General features: G+C 37.3%; 3 protein-coding genes across 7 annotated transcripts; 2 read left to right on the forward strand and 1 right to left on the reverse strand.

Annotated features, from left to right (window-relative positions):
• Window positions 1–3,792: 3,792 nt before the first annotated feature.
• On the forward strand, window positions 3,793–5,120 carry Sbds (SBDS ribosome maturation factor). 3 transcript variants are annotated; one of them, XM_090162528.1, is made up of 5 exons: window positions 3,793–3,887; window positions 4,042–4,181; window positions 4,262–4,391; window positions 4,453–4,815; window positions 4,883–5,120. In XM_090162528.1, the coding sequence occupies exons 2-5, from the start codon at window positions 4,054–4,056 to the stop codon at window positions 5,009–5,011; spliced, it is 750 nt and encodes a 249-aa protein (XP_090018654.1). In that variant the 5' UTR covers window positions 3,793–3,887; window positions 4,042–4,053; the 3' UTR covers window positions 5,012–5,120. The 3 variants fall into 3 exon arrangements, with proteins under 3 accessions (XP_090018654.1, XP_090018655.1, XP_090018653.1); XM_090162529.1 differs by having other exon boundaries at window positions 4,054–4,181; window positions 4,883–5,119; XM_090162527.1 differs by lacking the exon at window positions 3,793–3,887 and having other exon boundaries at window positions 3,953–4,181; window positions 4,883–5,117.
• On the reverse strand, window positions 5,028–7,381 carry Mvk (Mevalonate kinase). Of its 3 annotated transcripts, XM_090162525.1 has the most exons (10): window positions 7,356–7,381; window positions 6,657–6,740; window positions 6,449–6,596; window positions 6,239–6,389; window positions 5,938–6,176; window positions 5,833–5,881; window positions 5,684–5,774; window positions 5,503–5,622; window positions 5,289–5,442; window positions 5,028–5,234 (listed from the first exon to the last, which is right to left on the reverse strand). In XM_090162525.1, the coding sequence occupies exons 2-10, from the start codon at window positions 6,729–6,731 to the stop codon at window positions 5,128–5,130; spliced, it is 1,134 nt and encodes a 377-aa protein (XP_090018651.1). In that variant the 5' UTR covers window positions 6,732–6,740; window positions 7,356–7,381; the 3' UTR covers window positions 5,028–5,127. The 3 variants fall into 3 exon arrangements, with proteins under 3 accessions (XP_090018651.1, XP_090018652.1, XP_090018650.1); XM_090162526.1 differs by lacking the exon at window positions 7,356–7,381 and having other exon boundaries at window positions 6,536–6,596; window positions 6,657–6,891; XM_090162524.1 differs by lacking the exon at window positions 7,356–7,381 and having other exon boundaries at window positions 6,657–6,891.
• Window positions 7,117–16,652, forward strand: Chc (clathrin heavy chain). Its single transcript, XM_090162523.1, has 20 exons — window positions 7,117–7,317; window positions 8,273–8,480; window positions 9,122–9,390; window positions 9,467–9,628; window positions 9,690–9,803; window positions 9,870–10,241; window positions 10,298–10,498; window positions 10,558–11,064; window positions 11,131–11,454; window positions 11,762–11,980; window positions 12,039–12,304; window positions 12,368–12,748; window positions 12,816–13,350; window positions 13,421–13,585; window positions 13,652–13,927; window positions 13,990–14,271; window positions 14,339–14,620; window positions 14,678–14,899; window positions 14,964–15,039; window positions 15,113–16,652. The coding sequence occupies exons 1-20, from the start codon at window positions 7,276–7,278 to the stop codon at window positions 15,214–15,216; spliced, it is 5,007 nt and encodes a 1,668-aa protein (XP_090018649.1). The 5' UTR covers window positions 7,117–7,275; the 3' UTR covers window positions 15,217–16,652.
• The last annotated feature ends 7,641 nt before the right edge of the window (window positions 16,653–24,293 follow it).

Consider the following 24,293-nt stretch of genomic DNA (forward strand, 5'->3'; position numbering starts at 1 on the left):
GGCAGCATTCTAGTTACCTATGAGATTTCTATGGTGAATACGGAGGTGACAGCTAGCAGAAACGCGTAATTTCTGCAGGCTATCCTTATAACGCGCTATCTATCGGTAAGAAAGCTCGTGCTAACGTCGCGAGAGCCATTGTCTCCGGCTTAAAAACTATACTAAAAGTCGCCAACAGATGGTGTCTAAAGACTACGGCCTGCGGAAAGGTCAAGCACTTAGTACTAAAATGCTAAGAGAGCTCGTGCTCTTGGTCACGTGCCTTCCTCGGTGTCTGCTAGGTGTCAATTCCGTATTTTATGTTAGGCTTAGACGCCCCGAAATTTATCTAGACCTTTATATACATTTCTTATATCTATGATGAAAGCGGACGAAGCGGAGCAGTGTTGGAAATAAGTTTTTTAAAAGTACTGGTCAATATGACCATAATACCCCCTACTTAAAAAACAATTTAATGGTCATGACCACTCTTTTCTACCCCACTTATCTCCCTCCCTCTTTTATTTTACTTTTGAAAGTGATTTGTTAAATGTTAATAGCGATTAGGAACTATAATGATATTTATTTATCACAAACCAAAGAGCTTTGATATTTATCACATTTCTTAAGGAACTTAAAAAATATTTCATCATCTTCTAGTTCTTCGAATAAAAACAGTTTTACTCCTTTCTGACTATCTTTTTGTTTCTAAAAGCCATAAAGAAATGCTTATGTTTCTTAATGATTGATCTAGATGTTTCGCATTTAGCTCGACGAATCTGACTGATTGTAAATTTGTAGCCGAAGAACGTCAAATTGCATTACTGCAATTTGATTAGCTGTAAGAAGCTGAGAGCGCAACGCTTTTATCACTTTCTCTTATCGGTATATAATGATATTTTTAATTAAAAATAAACTGGTCATTATGACCAGTGAACCCCCCAGGCAGACTTGTAAATAGTGTATATTTTTACGAGAGTCCACTGGACTCGGACCCCTCCGCCGATCCATTTTTTTCGACGAGTCCAGGACTCTTCCTCCTTTTTTCGACCCCCCCCTCGTTTAAATTTATATGTTTAAATTTTGCTCCTCAAAATAATTGCTGGTTGTGCTCCTCAATCCGGAGCCGCCCTGTTTTAAAAGGGCGCGTTGTATAACGCGAACCGAATAAATCCATTCATTCATTCATTCATTTTCTTTAATCTCTCTTAATATCTCCATTTTATATTCGAAAATAAATGTCACCTAAACAGGCTAAGCCTCTAAAATTTTTATTGCAATTATAAACGAGACAGTCAGAAATCGAACGGCAGCATTATTTCATTATATATTCTCAACATCAAAGTATACATATTTTTATATATATTCGTGATCGGGTAAATTAAAATGCTCGTAAATATTTTCACAATTAATTTAACTATTAAAGTCTTCATTTCAAACCCATCGGACTTAATTTTATTTTTACCTTTATTAATTTTAATAAAACAAAATTTTGGTCTTCAATGGCACTGTGCTTAATAGAATACAGAGCAATACTAACGATGTATGAAAATGATTCCCCACAGATACAATAGTGCCTCAATTTCTTTTCTATCTCTATGAATCGGACCCCACGACAAAATTTCAAAAATCGTTCTAGTTTGTTATCCGATTTCTATGGGTAAAACCATAGAGATAGAAAAGAAATAGAGGCACTATTGTATCTGTCTAAGTTGACCGCGAGTGCCGACCCCCTTTTCGCCAATGTAGGAAGCCATGAGCAGCCTTGGAAATAAGGTTTTATTTTAAACTGGTCCTTATGACCAGTTACCCCCTAGCTTATGAATTATTAAACTGGTCTTATATAAAATGTTATAATGCCATTTATAAGCCTCAAAAACCTATACTACATGTTTAGAAGTTAGATTATGTTGGTAACATTAACTTTATACGTATTCAAAATAGTTAACTTTATTTTATGAGTACCACAAGAGTAGTACAATATAGTAAGACTACCATAGCCTAGAAAACCCTCGTAATTTACCGTATTATCTCTCTTTCTCTAGGCCCCGTAACTCCAGAGTCCCCGGTCCGTTACCGCGTAGCCAGGTAGCCTACCATACTCCAGGGAAAGTGAGACTAGAGGATTGAGGGTTTGAGGCCAGAGGGGGGTTAGACAGTTCGACTCGTTCCAAGGTTCGTAAAAGAAAAGCACTATATGCTGTTCGAGAGATGCGAGCAAAGGGACTCTACATAAAACCTCGACGTGCGGCCGCGGCGGTAGTAAGCGGAGTCGCTGTATATATAAATCCAGTAAATATGGAAATCAAAATTGATATAAACCTTAAATTAATAGGAATTAATTATTAAACTGGTCACCTTCTGTTTTTTTTGTTATTATTTCGAATTAATAAACTGGACACGGTGACCAGCATAGAAATCTCATAGGTAACTAGAATGCTGCCGTGTAACTGGCAAATGGGCCAAACGCCGTGGCAGACGATAGCCAGATCTCAGCCAATCAGAGCTCAAAGAGTGGTTCTGCCAAGAATTTAATGTCACCAGAGAGAATGACGTCACCTATCTCCCGCTATAGTAGCGGATCCAAGGAGGATTATTATCCTCCTTGGCGGAACCACTCTACGGCCTCTCATTGGCTGAAGGTTCAAGGCGAACTGGCGTCAAGCTCGGCCGTAGGCGGCAGCATTCTAGTTACCTATGAGATTTCTATGGTGACCAGTGACCCCCCAAATTTTTAATAAATAAACTGGTATGAGCAATTAATTAACTGGTCTTTAACCACCTGACCACCGTTATTTCCAAGGCTGGCCATGATATGGGCAGATTACGTGGCGCCATCGACGCGCGGTGAAATGAAATACCTTATGCCTTTTTGAAAATCAACTGTCATTTGATGTAAACAAAGGAAGGGTAGATGGCGTTGCAAATTCTGCCCATATCCACTTTCATACTCAACCAGAGCAGCCTTGGTGGTCAGATGGTCAAAGACCAGTTAATTAATTGCTTAGACCAGTTTATTTATTCAAAATTTGGGGGGTCACTGGTCACCGTGTCCAGTTTATTAATTCGAAATAATAACAAAAAAAAACAGGTGACCAATTAAATAATTCCAAATAATAGGAGATGACCTATTAATCCAAGGTTTATATCAATTTTGATTTCCCTATTCACTGGATTTCTATGTACAGCGACTCCGCTTACTACCGCCGCAGCCGCACGTCGAGGTTTTATGTAGAGTCCCTTCGCTCGCAACCTCGCATCCCTCGAACGAGTCGAACTTTAACCCCCCTCTGGCCTCAAACCCTCAATCCTCTAGTCTCGCTTTCCCCCGAGTACGGTAGGCTACCTGGCTACGCGGTAACGGACCGGGACTCTGGAGTTACGGGTCCTAGAGAAAGAGAGATAATACGTTAAATTACGAGGGTCTTCTAGGCTATGGTAGTAGTCTTAGGTGAGATAGTACTATATTGTACTATTCTTGTGGTACTCATAAAATAAAGTTAACTATTTTGAATACGTGTAAAGTTAATGTTACCAACATAATATAACTTTATGACATTAGAACATTTTATATAAGACCAGTTTAATAATTCATACGCTAAGGGGGTCACTGGTCATAAGGACCAGTTTAATAATTCATATGCTAAGGGGGTCACTGGTCATAAGGACCAATTTAAAAAAAAACCTTATTTCCAAGGCTATCTATCTCTATGGGTAAAACTGAAACTTTGTCGTCTGCTTGAAAATTTTGTGATTCTTTGAACAACAAAGTCTTGGCGAACACGTTCACGTTTCGCAATCCTGATTGAGTAAGAGTAATTAAAACCTTTTCTCTTGTCTCTGCTGTTTCAAGTTTATATTCTTCAATTTAGATCTATTTCGTGGTATAAGTGACAGAGCTTTGCAAAGTAAATCATTTTAGATTACTCAATTTAGCCAAGAGTTTGTTTATTCATGGATGTCCATGGTTTACTATAAATAAAACCCATTATGGTTAAACCTTGGTTAAAATAATTTTGATCTTTGCAATTGAATTATTTAAGTTTTAATATAATTTTGTAGTATTTATTAGAGATGTCAATATTTACGCCGACGAATCAAATTCGTCTAACGAATGTAGCAGTTGTTAGAATGAAAAAAGGTGGTAAAAGATATGAAATTGCATGCTACAAGAACAAGGTTATTTCTTGGAGGAACAAAGTGTAAGATTTCAGATTTTATGAGTGCATAAACAATTTAAACATCTATATATAGCTATGATAAAATATTCAATAAACTGCAGAGAGAAGGATATTGATGAAGTTCTCCAGACTCATTCGGTATTCACAAATGTGTCTAAAGGCCAAGTTGCCAAGAAGGAGGATTTAATGAAATGCTTTGGAAAAGAAAATCAAACGGAAATATGTTTAGAAGTAATTGGTAGTTGTAAGTTTTATAACCTCTGAAACCTTTTAATAAGTTTAATACTCGTAGATATTGAGTAAAGGAGAGCTACAAGTATCAGAAAAAGAAAGGCAACAGCATTTGGAGAGCATGTTTCGAGATGTTGCCACCATTGTGTCTGACAAATGTGTGAATCCGGATTCAAAAAGGCCTTACCCTGTTGGAATGATTGAAAATGCCATGAGAGAAGCTCATATATCCATCAAAATGAACAAAAGTTCTAAACAGCAAGCGCTTGAAGTTATGAAAAGATTGCAAGAGACCATGCACATATCAAGAGCCCAAATGAAATTGAAAATAACCATTGTTGGAGGAAAGCAATATCGCACCAAAGTCAAAGAATTAGCCTCTTCTATTGAAATGGAAAATTTAGAAGGTGGCAATTTGGAAATGGTAAATTTGAAAAGCAATGAAATATAGCTCTTCTATAAATCTTGAGTCTAACAGTTGTTTTTAACAGATTTTTTTAACGGATCCTGGTAATTTCAGAAGAATAGATGAGTTTGTTAGGCAAGATACTAAAGGTAAAGGTCAAATTGAAGTATTAAGCTTAAAAGATGTGCAGGAAGGGGATGAATTCTTAGAATAAACTGTCTTTTAAAAAATGTTTGTTAAAGTGTTTAATATTTTTGTGTAAATATAAAAATAAAAAAGGAAGAGTCCCAAAATCCAAAAAACATTCTTGTATAAATGGAATTCGTAATATTAAATAGAGCTAATTGTTACGCCAGATCCTGCTAACTCTGTTTCAAATACTGAAAAACCTTCCATTTCCAAAGCTTTCTTGACTTCATTCTTATTTTGATCATCATCTAAACAATTTCAATTTTTAATTATTTTGCTAATTAACAGAGTTTTTTGGCTACCTTTATTAAGGAAAATTAAAGCGCATCCACCCCCTCCTGCACCAGTTAATTTAGCCGGGAAACTGTATTTGTGCGCTATTGCGCAAATTTTATCCAATGTGTTGTGACCTACACCAATAGCATTCAACAAATTTTGATTTACTGGCACAAGATCCTAAGCAAGAAAAATTTTAGTTCAGTATTATAATAATTAATCTTGGTAGTTCTATATTACATCGAAAGTGTCAGAAAGGATTTTAGTCTCTTCGCCTTTGGAAATAGATTTCAGAATATCCCATTGGTGTAAAGCTATTGACTCCATCGAGTCCATAATGCAGTTAAATACATTAGGATACTGTAAAGTTGTAGAATTTATAGCTATAAGGTTTAATTTGTGAGTTATAAGGAGTTATAACCTTTTCATGTTTGATTCGGACATTGCTAACCATTTTCTTGGTGTTTCTTGGAATATTGGAATTTACTAAAAATATATGCAGCTTTGGCAAGCTATGAAATACCAAATAAATATATTTGAACTATTTTTATACAATTTACGAAATAATACTTGGTTAACTTTTCACAAATTTTTCCATTTTTGAAAAATAAGGCACCCCCTAAAGGAAAATTAAAGCTTAGTACAAAAAAATCCAATATTAAATATTAAATTGACCATATGTGCAAGTGGAATTGTCAATCCCAGACGGATGACCATGAAGGACTCTTTCTCCTTGAAAAGCCCACTTATTTATCAATTCTTTCTTTTGGTCATCTTGAGCATTACTTTCATCTAATTGCTCGTATAAGAAAAGCAGTGCCGTACTTAGGGCTACAGAATAGGATGCTGAGGAACCCAGACCCGCAGCCAATGGTAATTCAGAGGAAATTTGCAGTTTTACAGGCTTATATAATCTAATATTGAAGAAATAAAAATATATATTAACCCAAGATTTTCCCAAATTTCGTGATCATACCCTTTTCCATATACAGTGGATATTGCGCAATATAAATAAATAAATGCATTTTTGGCTCTGGAGAAAATTTCATCAGAAACTGATTTTTTCTCCCCCAAAAGTTTATAATACTGAGTAAGATTTTCTTCAGAAAATGGCAAAATGTCGCAGTCTAAAATTATAATATTTAATAACAATAGTTAAGAACAACTTCAAATATTTACGTTATACTTTTATGACAAATGCCACTTTCAGATTCAATGGGCAGTTTCCATTCTCTAATTTCATTTAATGCAAGAAAATGTAATATAACTTTACAATTTTCAGAGTTTTCAAAGGTGATAGTGGTTTTCAAACTTATGCTGACGGCAATAGCAGCCTGAAATGTGTTATTTGTTAGAATTTCAATTATGTAAAACCACGGTTCCATATAAACAACCTTTCCATAAACAACTGCATGCTCTCCATGTAAAATAGCTTTTCCTGGAGCTGATACTTTCATAGTTTTGGACATTTTTCAAATCTAGTTCAAATGAAGCATTTTATTAATAATATGTTTAAAAAAACGTGTGTATTTATGTTATTTTTTATTAGTTCTTCCAAAAAATATTTATTTCTTGAGGAATGAGGGTAAAAATCGAATGAAGCCCAATTTTTTCGCCTACTTCTGCGATCTCTCGCGAGGGGGAGAGGGGTGAAGTGGGAAACACGAGCATACACACCTATAATGTGGCTTTAAAGACCTAAAAAGTAACCCTCCGCCAATAAAATCTAATTTAATTTAAACGTTTGAAAGTGAAAGCCAAATTTATTTTTTAAGCTTTTTAGTTTAAGTACGGTATCAAAGGGCGTTTTAAAGATAATCTTATTTGTCCGAACGGAAACGTGCTAAAGGATTATTTTTTCTATAAATCAGTGCGCGCGCGGTCGCCATCTTGAGCGGTAGTGGTTGGCACCGAAGAACGCCTTGTCAACTTTGAGTTGCCGGATTTATTTAATTATTTCGTTAGAAAGGGAAACATCAATATTATTAGGGAGAGTGAGTCCAAAGAATAAATATGGCTCAAGTATTACCAATACGGTTTCAAGAGCATCTCTTGGTGAGTATTTAATTTTAAATTAAAAACTACACACTTACCCGGCAAGCGGGTCATTCATTTGCCAAAGAATGCCACGGTTTCCTTCTGCTAAAGCCCCTGCATTTAGGCTTATTGATACGCCCCCTCAAATATTCCGCCGAAAACACGAATTCTAATGATAAATTTACATACAATTGTACAATAAACGTAAATTCACAATAGATATTGTTCACAAAATAAGTTATGAACTTAAAAGCTGTATGATTATATCATTCTTTGAAGAAGCACGCTTCTTAAACTGTATTTAAGCCTTGGCCTTCCCTTGTAATTTTGACAGGGAAACCAATGGTTTTCACCTAAAAATATTTATTTTTAATTTATGAAAAGGCTTCCTTATTACTTCTGTGGATACCAAAATGCTATTTTGGTCACAGAAGCTGGCGCATAGTGTTTAAATTAATTATTGAAATATGGGGAGTGCATGGTGAATCACCTAATATGTGAAATTGGAATGTACCTTGATGGTCTGATGGGTGTATTTTGCATTTGCATAATACTTTAACTATCACTGTCTGTTTCTTAAATGCATGTGAGAGTATGCCTAAATAAAATTTTCATTTAGCCTTTTCTTTTTTTGATATATTATGAAATATCACTAACTTCTAGGTTGGCCTATATTCTTTGATAGTTTTGAAATAATCCTACATTTCAGGATATTCCTATTTTAGGAATTTTCAATAAATATTTTAAAAGTACCAACTATGGTGTTTCTCCCTTTTATGGGTTTTATTCTTTCAAGAGCCTGAAAAAAAATCAATAATTTCTGTGAAAAGTAGTGTAATTTTTCAACTTAAAAATTAAGTTGCCTTAGTAAATTATGCCTATCTAATAAAATTGGGCAATTTTTGTTATTGGTTAATTTTACTATTAAAATAAGTTTAGACTTAAGTCAATAAAATAATTATTTTTATTTTAGTTAACCAATGTTGGGATCAACGCAGCAAATATTGGGTTTAATACCCTCACTATGGAATCTGACAAATACATCTGTATCCGTGAAAAAGTGGGAGACTCTGCCCAAGTGGTCATTATTGACATGGCTAATTCTTCAAATCCCATCAGACGCCCAATTTCTGCTGATTCAGCCATCATGAATCCAGCTTCAAAAGTTATTGCACTAAAAGGTAAATATCTGACTTTGTCCAAAGTGTAGGATCTTTCTCTTCTCCTTCTTTGTGGTTTTTTTGTGTGAAAGTTCACTGATGCAAAAAGTTTGACCTAAGTTCATTCGCTGTCCACCATTAGTAGTATCTCCTTTTTAGGGTGGAGACTGTAATTTAGAATGAAGTGTTTTTTTTTGGTATTATGTTGAGATAACTTTAATCTAATATTGATTTATCAAGGTTTGCAATTATGGCCCATTTTTTAAGCAATTAGGGAGAATTTAAGGTTGAATAAACTTTTTTTAGTAAAATTTTTAATATTTAGTCTAATTTTATCTGAAACAGCAATGTGAAAATGTAAAATTGTGAGGCCTAAAAAGTAAATTTTAGTTAAATTATCTATTCCTTCTTTGGGGATTTACATGGTTTTCAAATTTTATTGTTAAAAGTACTAAACCTTTATTTACGTTATATCTCTCATAATTTATGAAAATGCTAGGGTTATTAATGACTCAAATTTGAGTAGATGCTAAATCGTTGTAGATGTATTATATTTAAAATCCGTTATGATGTAACTTAATAAATTAAAGTAGTGGTAATATATTTTATACCTATAGATTGATTTTATTAGTGCTTACCATGTACATTTTGAAAATTAACAGCTATGAAAACACTTCAAATATTTAACATTGAAATGAAAAGTAAAATGAAAGCCCATGCGATGACTGAAGATGTTGTATTTTGGAAATGGATGAACGTAAACACAATTGCACTCGTAACTGAAACTGCCGTGTACCACTGGAGTATGGAGGGAGACTCTCAACCTGCTAAAATGTTTGACCGCCATGCTAGCTTAGCTGGGTGTCAAATTATCAACTATAGAACTGACCATAACATGCAGTGGCTTTTGCTTATTGGAATAACTGCGCAAGTAAATGATTTCTGGATTTAGTTGTATCACTTGTTCAAGGGGTGGGCTCTTACCAATATCAATTTTGTTTCATCAGCAAAATAGGGTGGTAGGTGCAATGCAACTTTACTCTGTTGAGAGGAAAGTGAGTCAGCCTATTGAGGGGCATGCTGCCGCTTTTGGACAGTTTAAAATGGAGGGTAACCCTGAAATGTCCACACTCTTCTGCTTTGCTGTTCGATCTACGCAAGGGGGAAAAGTAATACCAATAATTTCTAGTTTATTTCTAATTACCGCCTAACGTATGTTTTGGAATTCAGCTTCATATCATTGAAGTTGGACAACCTCCAGCTGGAAATCAACCCTACCCCAAGAAAGCTGTTGATGTATTTTTTCCACCTGAAGCGAACAATGACTTTCCTGTAGCAATGCAGGTAAATATAGAAACTCTTATCATCTGAAATATTTTTTATTCTTAAATACATTATCACCACCCACAGGTTAGCCCCAAGCATGATGTCATCTATTTAATTACCAAGTATGGTTATATTCACCTGTACGACTTGGAGAGTGGAGTTTGTATTTTCATGAACAGAATTAGTGCCGAGACCATTTTTGTCACTGCACCACATGAACCTTCTTCGGGGATCATTGGTGTAAACAGAAAGGGACAAGTTCTCTCTGTTAGTGTTGATGAAGAGAATATTATACCTTACATCAATAATGTCCTTCAAAATGGAGACTTGGCTCTTAGGATGGCTGTTAGAAATAATCTCTCTGGAGCTGAAGATCTTTCCGTGAGAAAATTCAACACACTTTTTACCAATGGACAGTATTCCGAAGCTGCCAAAGTAGCAGCCAATGCACCGAAAGTGAGATTTATTTATTATAATTTTTAGACATAATTTAATATAATTCCTAATTTCAGGGAATTTTGAGAACCCCGCAAACTATCCAGCGTTTTCAACAGGTTCCCACCCAGCCAGGTCAAACTTCTCCTCTTCTACAGTACTTTGGAATACTTCTTGACCAGGGTCAGCTAAACAAATATGAGTCTCTCGAACTTTGCAGACCAGTTCTGCAACAAGGACGAAAGCAACTCTTGGAAAAATGGCTTAAAGATGATAAAGTAAGCCGTAATTGTTAAGTTATCTGTAAACCTTAGTATAATTAATTTTTTGTTTGTAGTTGGAATGCAGCGAAGAGCTTGGAGATTTGGTTAAGCAAGTCGATCCAACCTTGGCGTTGTCAGTATATCTTAGAGCCAATGTTCCAAACAAAGTTATACAATGTTTCGCTGAAACCGGTCAATTTCAAAAAATTGTTCTGTATGCCACCAAAGTCGGTTACACTCCTGACTACATTACTCTCATGAGGCAAGTTATGAGAGTTAATCCGGATCAAGGAACCGGCTTTGCCCAAATGCTGGTACAAGACGAGGAGCCTTTGGCTGATATCAATCAAATTGTCGATGTTTTCATGGAGCAAAATTTAGTTCAACAATGTACAGCGTTCTTATTGGATGCTCTGAAGAATAACAGACCCACTGAGGCTCACCTACAAACCCGTTTACTAGAAATGAATTTGATGACTGCCCCTCAAGTAGCAGACGCCATTTTAGGAAACCAGATGTTTACTCACTACGACCGGGCTCACATTGCTCAACTCTGTGAGAAGGCTGGATTATTGCAAAGGGTATGATTTAGTCATTGGTTATATATTTTGGGTGGCTCTAATTTTATTTTTTGCATCTGTAATCAGGCTTTAGAACACTACACGGATTTGTACGACATAAAGAGAGCTATCGTTCACACCCATCTGCTGAATGCCGAGTGGTTGGTGAATTACTTTGGCTCCCTGTCGGTGGAAGACTCAATTGAATGTCTTAAGGCCATGCTTAGCCACAACATTAGGCAAAACCTACAAATCAGTGTCCAAGTGGCTACCAAATACCACGAACAGCTAACCACTACCGCATTGATTGACCTTTTCGAATCTTTCAAGAGCTATGAAGGACTTTTCTATTTCCTAGGCTCTATTGTCAATTTTAGTCAAGACCCTGAAGTTCACTTCAAATATATCCAGGTATGAGTAGTTTCTAAATCCTTAATACATAATGGAGTGTTGCAGAACACACTGGTCCTTTTAATGTCATCTGTGTCTTGAAAGCCTCCTAAAGAAATGCAGTCTTGGTTCGATTTACTAATTGCATTATACTAATTAGATTGCAATTGTTTTTGGATAGGACTTACAAATACTTTATGACTTATCACATATATTACTTTGGACCCCCTTGGAAATCAGCTTTGCTGAAGGGGATATCCTAAATAAAAAGATTATTATTATTATTTATTATTTTACTACTAAAATCTGGTTTATTCTTATCTCTAAGGCTGCGTGTAAGACTGGTCAAATAAAAGAAGTGGAGAGAATATGCCGAGAAAGCAATTGTTATAATGCTGAACGTGTAAAGAACTTCCTGAAAGAAGCTAAATTGACTGACCAGTTACCTCTAATCATTGTCTGTGACCGATTTGACTTTGTTCATGATTTAGTACTATACCTCTATCGTAACAATCTTCAGAAATATATAGAAATTTATGTTCAAAAAGTGAGTTATTTTTGTATAACTTTGAATCTTTTATCCTAATCTTTATTTTGGTATCTAGGTAAATCCTTCTCGTCTCCCTGTTGTTATCGGGGGTTTATTGGATGTTGATTGTTCCGAAGATGTTATAAAGTCTCTGATAATGGTGGTACGAGGTCAGTTTTCCACTGACGAACTAGTTGAAGAAGTGGAGAAGAGAAACAGATTGAAACTTTTGCTTCCTTGGCTGGAAATGAGGCTTCACGAAGGATGTACTGAACCAGCGACTCACAATGCTCTGGCCAAAATCTACATTGACTCGAATAATAATCCAGAAAGATTTCTCAAGTAAGTTTAAAGTTCACCTTGGAATTTACTTGTATGTGTTAACAAATCTTTTTTCTTGTTCAGGGAGAATCAATATTATGATAGCAGGGTTGTGGGAAAATACTGTGAAAAGAGAGACCCTCACTTGGCTTGCATGGCTTATGAACGTGGACAATGTGATCTAGAATTGATTAAAGTGTGTAATGAAAACTCCCTATTCAAGAGTGAAGCTAGATATTTGGTTCATCGTCGAGATCCTGAGTTGTGGGCTGAAGTTTTGATTGAAACGAATCCATTCAGAAGGCCCCTAATTGATCAAGTTGTTCAAACTGCCCTTTCTGAAACTCAGGACCCCGAGGACATCTCAGTTACTGTTAAAGCTTTCATGACTGCCGATTTACCCAATGAGCTGATTGAATTGTTAGAAAAAATTGTATTAGAAAACTCTGTTTTCAGTGATCATAGGTAATTGTGAAAGGGCTTGTTCCTACCATGAGAAGATGCACTAGATTTATTCTTTGTATATTTGCAGGAATCTTCAGAATCTTCTTATTTTGACTGCAATTAAGGCTGACCGCACCAGAGTAATGGAATACATAAACAGACTGGACAATTATGACGCTCCTGACATTGCAAACATCGCAATAGGCAGTGAGCTGTACGAAGAGGCATTTGCAATTTTCAAGAAGTTTGACGTTAATACTTCCGCTATACAAGTTTTGATCGAGCATATTAAGAACTTGGATAGAGCTTACGAGTTTGCAGAGCGTTGCAACGAACCGGCTGTCTGGAGCCAACTTGCCAGTGCCCAGTTAACTGAAGGAATGGTCAAGGAAGCAATTGATTCTTACATCAAAGCTGGAGATCCCTCCGCTTTTATGGATGTGGTGGCCACAGCTCATAGAACTGAGAGCTGGGAAGATTTAGTTCGGTACCTTCAGATGGCCCGTAAGAAGGCTAGGGAGTCATATGTCGAATCGGAATTGATCTATGCTTATGCCAAAACTAATAGACTCGCTGATTTGGAAGAGTTTATCTCTAGTCCTAATCACGCTGACATTCAAAAGGTATTTAAAAAAGTTATCTTAAATTATTTGATTGTGGATGAGTACAAATCTAAAATTATAAAATGTTTAGATTGGTGATAGATGCTTTGAATCTGGCCAATATGATGCAGCTAAGTTACTCTACAATAACGTATCTAATTTTGCTCGCTTGGCTATCACCCTTGTGCATTTGAAAGAATTTCAAGGGGCTGTTGATAGTGCGAGGAAAGCTAATTCTACTAGAACGTGGAAAGAAGTATGTTTCTTATAACATTTGCAAGTTTATACTTCATAATTCTATATCTTTTGTTTATTTTTACAGGTTTGTTTTGCCTGTGTTGACAATGAAGAATTCCGTCTAGCCCAAATGTGTGGCTTACACATAGTTGTTCATGCCGATGAGTTGGAAGACCTAATAAATTATTATCAAGATCGGGGTTATTTTGAAGAACTAATTAGCCTTTTAGAAGCGGCGTTAGGTTTGGAACGAGCTCACATGGGCATGTTCACTGAACTAGCTATATTATACTCAAAATATAAGCCTTCAAAGATGAGAGAACATCTAGAGCTTTTCTGGTCGAGAGTAAACATTCCTAAGGTAGGACGTTTTTACTACGAATTCTCATAAACGTAGGTGTATTAATGTTGTGTTAAAAATAGGTGCTAAGAGCGGCAGAGCAAGCCCATCTATGGTCAGAGTTAGTATTCCTTTATGACAAGTACGAGGAATATGATAATGCTGCCGTTACCATGATGAATCATCCAACGGAAGCCTGGAGGGAAGGTCATTTCAAAGAGGTTATCACAAAGGTGGCCAACATCGAGCTTTACTACAAAGCCATCCAGTTCTACCTTGACCACAAACCCATCCTACTGAATGATCTGCTTTTGGTGCTAGCTCCCCGAATGGATCATACAAGGGCGGTCAACTTTTTCACCAAAGTTTGTTGCGCATATTGATTTGCTCAAAAATGAGGAATCTAATAGCAGTTGTTTTCACTTGGTTTAGGTGAACCATCTTCCTCTAGTTAAACCATACCTTCGATCTGTTCAAAGTTTGAACAACAAGGCCATCAACGAGGCTTTGAATGGGCTGTTGATAGAAGAGGAAGACTTCCAAGGACTCAGAACCTCTATCGACGCTTTCGATAACTTTGACAACATCGCCTTAGCCCAACGACTTGAAAAACATGAGTTAATAGAATTCAGGCGAATAGCGGCCTACCTTTACAAGGGAAATAACAGATGGAAGCAGTCGGTTGAGCTTTGCAAGAAAGATAGATTATTTAAGGTTGGTACAGTTGTCTTTATTTGGATATGGGGCTACTTACATTTTTCATCAAATTAGGATGCCATGGAATATGCTGCGGAATCTAAACTAGCAGAAATAGCCGAAGAACTTTTAGCTTGGTTCTTAGAAGAGAAAAACCATGAGTGTTTTGCTGCCTGTTTATTCCAATGTTACGACTTACTGCATCCTGATGTGATCCTGGAACTCTCATGGAAAAACAATATTATGGATTTTGCAATGCCATATTTTATTCAAGTCATCAGAGAGTATATTACAAAAGTAAGTTTTAAATATTCCTTTGTTCTGTCTGATAAATGTTATTAATCTGATATTTATGGACCAGGTCGATAAGTTAGAAGAAATGGAAAGTCAGCGATTAGAAGAATCGGCGCAGAATGAACAAAAGCCCCTGGTTTACGGTAAGTTATTAGTCTTCTTTATTTTAATGGTTTAAGGTCAAATGCTTCATTCTTGCTGTATTTATATTTTTAGCTCCTGAACCACAATTGATGTTAACCGCTGGTCCGGGAATGATTGGACCTGGTTACCAACCTTATGGTCAACCAATGCCTGGTTATCAAGGATATGGAATGTGAACTGTCTGTTAAGTTAATATTATTAAGTCCCGATGAAAAATCCTGGCGATATTTAAAAATGATTTAAAACAACCCGCTAAAAAAAATCTAGGCATAGCCTGTTAACATTTTTTTTTCGAAGCATATTTCTGTTAATTTATATTCTTCGAAAGAAAAAGGTGAAAATGTGATGTATTTTACGTCGCCTGCAGGTACAGGGGCTCCCCTCGGTTAAGTGTCTAAAAAATGTAGATTTTTGTTTTTGAAACCTGAGGCTAAAACTCATTCCAGTTTGTATTAGTGCTCTTTAATTTCGATTCGCCAGTGACTCTTGAGTGACGAATACAGCAAAGAAAAATTCTTTTTTGGTAAAATAATCTACAACCAATTTCTTTGTGGACAATATCGGCAATGCCTTTATACTTTATCGCGAGATACATTTAGCGAATTTTGTCTGGGTGTTTTTCCAATATTGTTGTACAGAAAACCAGCAGTTTTAAGCTAATTTACAAATTAAATCTCCCATTTGGTTTTTCATCACTCCAAAGAAATTCTAAGTTGTTAGAAACACATTTTTTGGTTTGATACTTTTTTCTAGCTCTTTATATCGTCAAATTTCTGTTTTCTAGATTAAATTTTTATATTTAGTAGTCAAAAAACCCAAATTTTTGACAATTTAAACCTCTTAAGAATCGTTGTTTGTTAAAATACCCAATTTTTGAGGTAGATAAATTAAAATGTATTTAAAAAAATCTACAGTGACAGATAATTGACTGTTCAATGATGGGAAATGTTTTTATAGGATAGCTTTGGCTTGATAGCAAAATTTACTCTCCCCTTTCAAAACCATTCACAAGTTTAAAAAGAAAGCCTTATTGTATTTAATTTTTTAATCTCTTTAGGTAATGTTTTTCATTGCGCGCGAGTTAATTTAAAATATTTTTGTTAGCCCAATATTATGCAAAATAGTTTATAAAAAAAGTACGTGTAACCTTGTGATTGAAAAACAAATGCCGCACCAAAGATTTGATTTGGTGTTGTTTATTTCCATTAAAATAAAAATAAAATAATCATAAAGGTATTTTGGGATTTAAGTGAAGCAAAAAAAAGTGTTGGAAGGAAAGTTCCTGCCTTATCCTTTTTGTGGGTAGGATAGGTAGATTAATATTTTATTTAAACTTTTCTTTTAATCAAATTGTTGGCACTGGTGAGCTGAAAAATTTCTTATTCATTGTCCGTTCATCGATTCATTCAGACTTAACCCGTGATTCTTGTCTGGCACTACTGTATTCCATAGTGTTTTTGTCAGATTAAAAAGAAAATTCATGATAACTAAAAAAACATTTCTCCAAATGCGTTCATAGAAACCGTCTATAATAAGCCATGTCGGTAGATTATATATATAAGAAAATGTAACAAATGTCTGATGAATAAAATTATAGGCTGAAATATCTGGATTTGAGCTTTAATTATTCGTTGAGAAAGTGCGAGATAAATCCCGAATTTTAAGGTTTTCCACTAACGAGGAGACTACCTGAGGTGATAATCACAGATTTGGTTGAAAGTAGGTGGGTATCTAGACCTTATCGTAAAATGAAATTTCTCCAAGGGAAAAATTGCAATGGGCTCAAGTTTTGCCATGGCAACCGAAAATGTTTTTGACAACACAGTATTGAAAATAACATGGGAATCTGAGCACTTCTAAGGGTCTCCCCTGGGAAAAATTTTAAAAAAATTTCAAATTTCAAAACCAAAAAAAAATAGATCAAAATTGACAAATGAAATGAATTTTATGATATTTTGATTAATTTTGGTCAATTTGATCAAAATATGTAAAAATTGATCAATTGTTATTTTCAATGGGACAATATACAGACTGTGTTGTCTGAAACATTTTCGGTTGCCATGGCAAAACTAATGCCCATTGCAACTTTTCCCTTGGTGAAATTTCATGTTACCATAAAGTCTACATACCCACCTAGTTTCAACAAAATCGGTGATTATCACCTCGGGTAGTCTCCTCGTAAGTATTCTAGCTCCTCAGAGCAAGGACAGTAAATACAGGGACGAGAAAGTGTATTGGCGGCCTCTGTTGGAATATATCACCTAAAACGACTTAAACGCAAGGAGAGTTAGTTGTTGTAAACAAAAAAATGGCGGTCACCTAATTTTAGCGGTTCTTGACGAGGCTTAAGTGTTCAAAACAAATAGGCATTTTTTATTTACGCTCGTAGTTTTATTTTTAATTTAACATCAAAGTGGTAAAAACTAACTACAATAATACTGTCCATGGTGAACCACGTCTTAACAATGGCTGCGGTTTGTTTACATCTAACTCCCGTGAATATGAAGACGTTTAAAATCGAATTTTTTTCTCTGCTTTCTCGTCCCTGTATCTACTGTCCTTGCTCAGAGTCCTCACAATAGGTGTTTCTATAAAATACGAGAGGTCATGTGATAATGTTTTGTCTACGTCACAGCTGTAGCTCTTGAAGGTTGATAGCACGTGCTGAAGTCGCCAGACCCTTTGGATTCTGAAACCCGCGTGCAAAACTCGCGCGCAAGTAAAGCACTTAAATAACTGGCGCTCGTGACGCAGATAAAAATATTTTATACTTCTAATTTTCATTGTTTTATTTTATAGAAACACCTATTATTTAAGGCCCTCAAAATTGATTTCACTTGTAAACAGAGACTGTCAATAATACTGTCTTATAAACAACGCGGTATGACCAATTCGCAGCCTCGGGAAACGCGTCACGGCCCCCAGGGCCACCTCCGGGACATGGGCTTCCTTATCCAGCTAATGGCGTCTACAAGCCGCTTCAGCACGGCGGCTCACATTCGCAAAATTGTCTCCAGCCAAAAAACTCGGTCCCGCCGCGCTTTCGCCACTGACTTCGGCGCGGCCTACCTTAGTGCCCTTTCTCTCGCTGACATAGCGTACTAATGATCTTGACAATATCCTTTCCTCAACAGTAACTAATCTCAACCCTGACGCTCTGCCATTTGTCCCTTATACCGGTTCGGCTGTGTTATCTTTACCGTCTCCTGAAGGTTTTTATCCTCGAAACTGTGCGCCTTGTGCTTTTACCTTTTTGGCAACAAATACTGGGTCTTTGATTAGTAAAATCCTTGAACCGCATGCGTTGGTTTGGGAACTGGTTCCTGACTGTATTGCCATAACAGAGACCTGTTTAAATAAGGACATATGTTCTGAATTGTTCCACATTTTGGGTTATAATTCCTTTCTCTCCGATTGTGATTGGTCAAGAAGCGGGAGATGTGTTCTGTGTTTTCGATCGCACCATGTGGCTACTCTTAATCGCTCCCTCACTTCTCCAAACATTTTGGCTTGCCAACTTAAACTTGATAAAATATTATTTATTACGTTATGTTGTTATCGTAGCCCTTCGGCGACTCTTGAGCTCTTGAAGATCTTATTGGGGACGATGGAGAAAGTCAGCGAGTTAGCTGACCGTGTGGTTATTATGGGGGATTATAACGCACCCGCAATAATCTGGACTTCTTGTACCACGGGTAAGGGGGTTAGATCTGTTGAGAAAAGGCTCCTTGATACTGTGTCTTCCATTCAACTAACGCAACATGTTTTATCTTCCACTCGCCGCCGCGCCGTGGGAACAATATCCCTTCGCTTTTAGACCTCATTTTTACTTTTGATTGGGATTCTATTAATGACCTTTCCCACCTCCCCTCCCTTGATAAATGCGATCACGTTGTTCTCACTTTCTCTTTCGAGCTCAAGTGTTCCCTTCCTGTGCCCATATCCCCGTCTGCACGCTATGCCTATAGTCGTGGGAACTATGATCTATTTCGCGCTGCCCTGCTTCCGAAATGGTTGATATCCTTCTACTTTACGTTAGTCAATAGTGACTTAGCCCGAAAAAAACTTGTCAAGAAAACCTAAAAATATAAATAAAATAATTGAATTGAATTGAATTGAAGCCAGGGACGTGTCGGTGCCCTTGGTCTCCATTAAATCCACTAAGTGTTCGGGTCTTTTGAGGGAACCCTGGTGGTTCAAGGAAACCGAGCACCTAATTCGAGACAAGCGTTCTGCCTTTCGTGTATTCAGAGCTTCCCCTTCTACTGACTACAGACACGCATTTGCGAAAAAACGTAACTTGCTTACTAAACGCATTCGTTCCGCGAAATATAGGTACGAAGCCCGTTTAATTGATGCAATCCCTACCAACCCCCAGGCGCTTTACTCGCATGTTTCCCATTCTCTTAAACCCAAACCCTCTCTTATGGTGGTTGAGAACTCTGCGGGGGTATTAATTCACGATCCGGTTGCGATGGTAACGGCGCTTAATGATTTCTTTAGTTCCGTGTTTACCCGCGAGCCCGATTTGGAGGCAGTATATCTGGGTGACCATTTCTCTGGTTTTGACCGTTTTGAGCCCTCTGATTTTGTTGTCAGTCCCCTAGACTTTGGCCTATCGTATTCTACAGTCCTACGATATTTAAAGCGACTGCCAACTTTTAAATCCCCAGGGCCTGATGGCCTTCATCCGTGATTACTTTCAGAGGGTTCAGCCATCTTAGCTTCCCCTCTATTGGCCATATTCAATTACTCTATTTCGTCGTGTCGTCTTCCACTTATATGGAAGCGGGCTAATGTTACCGCAATCAAAAAAATTCCTCACTCCAACACGGTTGACACTTTTAGGGTTATAAGTCTAACCTGTCTGCCGTGTAAGGAACTGGAGACCATCGTAAGAGTTTCCTTGGTGGCGTTCTTTACTATAGCCAATCTTTCTTCTCGAGAGACCAACATGGGTTTCTTTTAAGACGTTCGTGTTTTACGAGCCTCCTCTCAGCCCTCGAGGAAGTCACTACGTGCCTAGATTTAGGGCATTCCGTTGACCTGGTCTATCTGGACCTACGCGAGGCTTTCGATACGGTAGCGCATTCGCTGCTTATTCGGAAACTTGAGTACTTAGAGGTTCCACCTTTGATTGTCAATTGAATCGCGAATTTTTTGAGTGGTAGAACGCAGGGTGTGGTCCCGCGTGGGGTCTGTTCGGAATGGTGTGAGGTGACCAGTGGGGTGCCTCAGGGATCTGTGTTAGGCCCAACTCTTTCTGTTATATTTATTAATGATCTTCCTCTGGTAATCAAGGAGTCTTTTCTCAAATTGTTGGCCGATGACAATAACATTCTTCATAAAATAGCTTCACCGACTGATTCACTATTCCTCCAACGGGACATTGATGCTCTGGCCCATTGGGTCTCCTCGAACGGTATGAACTTCAATACTACTCCATTGCGTAGCTAATAATCCTTGCTATAAGTACAGTTGGGGGGGGGGGGGGTAAAGCGATAGAGGCGCATGTTGTGGTTCGGGACCTTGGGTCACGCTGTCAGGCCATATGTTCGGGGATACCCGTAGCACAGCCGCTTCCGCGCGCGGTACAAGGTCTTTATATATGATGCGGAGATCATTCTCTCATTTTAGTGTCAAATCTTTCAAAATCCTGTACAGTGTCTACATTTGCCCTCACTTAGACTACTGTTCCAGCATTTGTTCCCCCCACATGGTCAAAGATATTGAGAAGCTGGAAAGGGTGCGAAGAAAGGCCACGAAGCTAGTTTCAGGGTTCAGAAAATTACCATATGATGAAAGGTTAAAAAGGTTGGGTCTTCTGTCCCTTAAGAACAGACGTCTTCGCGCTGACTTAGTTGAAACCTTCAACATAATTTATGGCCTGTATGATGTTACTGCAGTTGACTTCTTCGACATCAAGTGGGAGGGCCGAAAGGCTCCCACAATCCGTAAAAAGTGGTGCAACGGGGTCGCTAGGCGGGGTTTCTTCACTCAACGGGTTGTGAAATTTTTGAATGTTCTCCCGGCTGCAGCTAAGACCAAATCCTCCGCTTCGGCATTCAAGTGTCGATTAGATAAATATAAAAACTGGAGCTGACCTGTTTTTCAATTTAGCAATACTTACTATTAGCCTTTTTTTAATTTTATTACTATCGCATCATATGTATCTTTTATTTTTGTGTAATTCTGTTTTTTCATTTTTGATTTTCGGGCACTATCATTGAATCAATTTTAATATAAATAGTTTCTTTTGTTTTGAACATAATAGCATCTTTTGTATCGCGAATCAGGGCCCAATAAGTGTACAGCTTTTTTATCCTGAATTAAACAAATTATTATTATTAAGTTAGACCTGTGGCAGTCATCTTACCTTAACTCTCCTAAGCTTGCGGCGGCCACCTAACATAACCTACGCTCAACTGGAACAATAGCCTGTACTAAGTACGCTGGAAATGTGCGATAATCTTAAGTATCATACGCTTGGTCTACAACGCGACCTAGAGCACAGTACCTAGCCATAACGAACCAAGTATTGTCCAACTTATTATTGACCTAACCTAACCTAACGTATCGTAAACAGGGAGTATATAATAAATCGAAAAATCGCCTGCTTTCTATCGTGACTAGCGCCAATTATTCCTAGTTTTTGTTAAACCTGGTAGTAGAAATGTAAAATTAGTTGGTCCCTATATATAACAAGCAATAAAATTGAATTTGAATTAAAAAACGATTACGACGAATTTACTCATTTTCGGTTTAGGTTATTTTCGGGTAACTTCAGCTTATTTGAGGATCGGTTTAACCTCCTCAAAAACCCTAAATCTTCTTGTATCTGAGAAGTACGATGTTCCCATTTAAGTAAGTACTCATTTTTATCCCTGGTCCTGCTGAGATTGCTGAATTTTCCAATTGAATATAAGCTTAATCTCTACAAAATACGGCTGAATTAGGTCTAATGCAACTGTTACAAGCTGCATTTATTCCTTCGAACCGAGACACTTATTCACAGCGTAACAGATACTGCATTATTATCTTAGCCGAAAGGCCGAGAACTACGGTTTACTGTTCGACTAAACATATATACCCTAGAGAATAGTTCAATGAACAAAATTTAACCGTAGAAAAACATTTAAATTGTTGATATTTACAGCACGACCGAACATTAAACATACACTAGCAGTTCCACTGGATGCTATACAAAGTTATGACAAAAAAAAACCGACAAGAAATACCTTTTTCCGAGGAAAAAAGGCTTAATATATATTATTTAAGTCATGAGGAGCCGCGCAAATGAGAAAACCGCGCAAATGGAAAATATCTGCGCAAGTGGAAAACGCGCAAATGGGAAACTGTGCAAATTGAAAACTGCGGAAATTGTAAACTGCGCAAGTGAAACTCGCGGAAATGAGAAAACCACGCAAACGGAAAATATCTGCGCAAGTGGAAAACTGCGCTAATAAAAATTGCGCAAATGAAAAACGCGCAAATGGAAAACGGCGGAAATGGGAAACTGCGCAAGTGAAACTCGCGCAAATGGAAAACCACGCAATTGCATATGCGCTATTGGGAACTGCGCAATTGGACCATTACCGCCATCGGTACCCCCCTCACTACGCTCAGGGAACTTCATCCATTAAAGTGTTGGTGTCATCAAAGGAATGAAGAACGTCTACATAACGCCACACAGGGGCACTACGTAGGAGATCAGAAGCTTCGTTATGGTCAGTGAGGTTTTCTGAAGAAAGCTGTGTTTATATCCTGCATTGCCTTAAACCCTTTTACCCGGGAATTTGGACCGCGTGGGAAGGTTGTGACTAGCCCTACCACAGCTAGATAACCACTAGCGTCCCTACACTAACTATTACTTTAAAACACCGAAAGTTTTTATTGAAAGAGGAAACCGAAGTACTCGACGGAAACCCCTTTAACATACAGGGAGATAACTTTCAAACTCAATGCAGAAGGAAATTGTCCCAGTTTTCACCCAGTGCCACTAACGAGGGGTAAGACACTCTGCGAACTCGCTGTACACTCCTTTGATAGTGCTAAATGGAACTCGCGAACTCTTGAAAATATGTACCTTTAACAGTGCTAAATGCACGAACTCGGTGTACAGATTATCTGAGACTGTCTTACCCCTCGGCCACTAACTGGGGTCGAACACGGGGTCCTCTTTCTGCGAGGCGAAAGAGTTAACCCCTATGGTTGTACATGTAGTTACATTTTATTTTGAATTGACGTTTTTAGCCAATTCGCGAGATCTTACAACCCACATACTAACTATTCGAGACTGAAAATTATCGCTACCCTCTGGTTCGCCATTGAAACCTAGATAGGTAGCGGCTAAAGCAGACGCCATTAGTTTTTCCTCATCGTTATTTGTAAATTAGACTTTATAAATAATGAAACTTGCATTTTAATATAATTTATAGTTTGCGTATATTTGATAAGTTTATTTAAGATAAAACGTTGTTATGACTTTTTAATTTGTCTGTAGCAGACGCTAGATCATAGGCGCTACCTCGGAGAAACTAGCACCGTTACGCCACCTAGACTCGTTTCGGTCGAGAATTGCATTTTTGCTACTTCATTATTAAGACACGTAGACACCGCCATTTTTTTCCCCCAAATATCTCATCTCCGACCTTTAGACCTTTAACGAAGATAGGTATCTACAATCCACTGTTCATTATGGGTGCTCGGAAATCCAGCTATTGGGCATTCACGTTTTTGCATAAAATGTCCCACCATTAGGGATAGAAGGTAAACTAATACATAGAGCGATAGGTGATATCGTGTGAACGTTCTCAATTTTACGCACTTGTATTGTCTAAATGGCGAGCAATAGCGTTAGGGATATAGTAAAAAATTAAACGTGATATCATGTCACAAGGTTCGCCGAGAAAAATTGTCGCTGTCTCACTTTTTGCAAACTAGAGGAACAAAAAATATTTAATACAAGGACATTTTCGCTCTCTTAAAACGTAAAAATATAAGCTAAGGTATCAAATGAGCGGTCCGGTTATTTATGTAATACACTACTACTTGCCTAGTAACTGTTAAACCAATTGTTTAATTAGATTCAAAATTTTTAACCTTGTAATTCTGTCAATCGAACAAACTGTAGCCATCAAAGCTAAAAGCGACAAAGTTAAGTTTTCAAAAATGATATAATTTCATCCGGAATAAATGAACCCATCTTATCTCTTTTAATTTGTCCTCCCTAGCATTCATTGTTTAAAAAGCA

This window comes from Leiobunum rupestre, chromosome 11 (genome assembly GCF_980474605.1).
Source record: "Leiobunum rupestre chromosome 11, qqLeiRupe1.1.hap1, whole genome shotgun sequence".
Classification (NCBI taxonomy): Eukaryota; Metazoa; Arthropoda; class Arachnida; order Opiliones; family Sclerosomatidae; genus Leiobunum; species Leiobunum rupestre.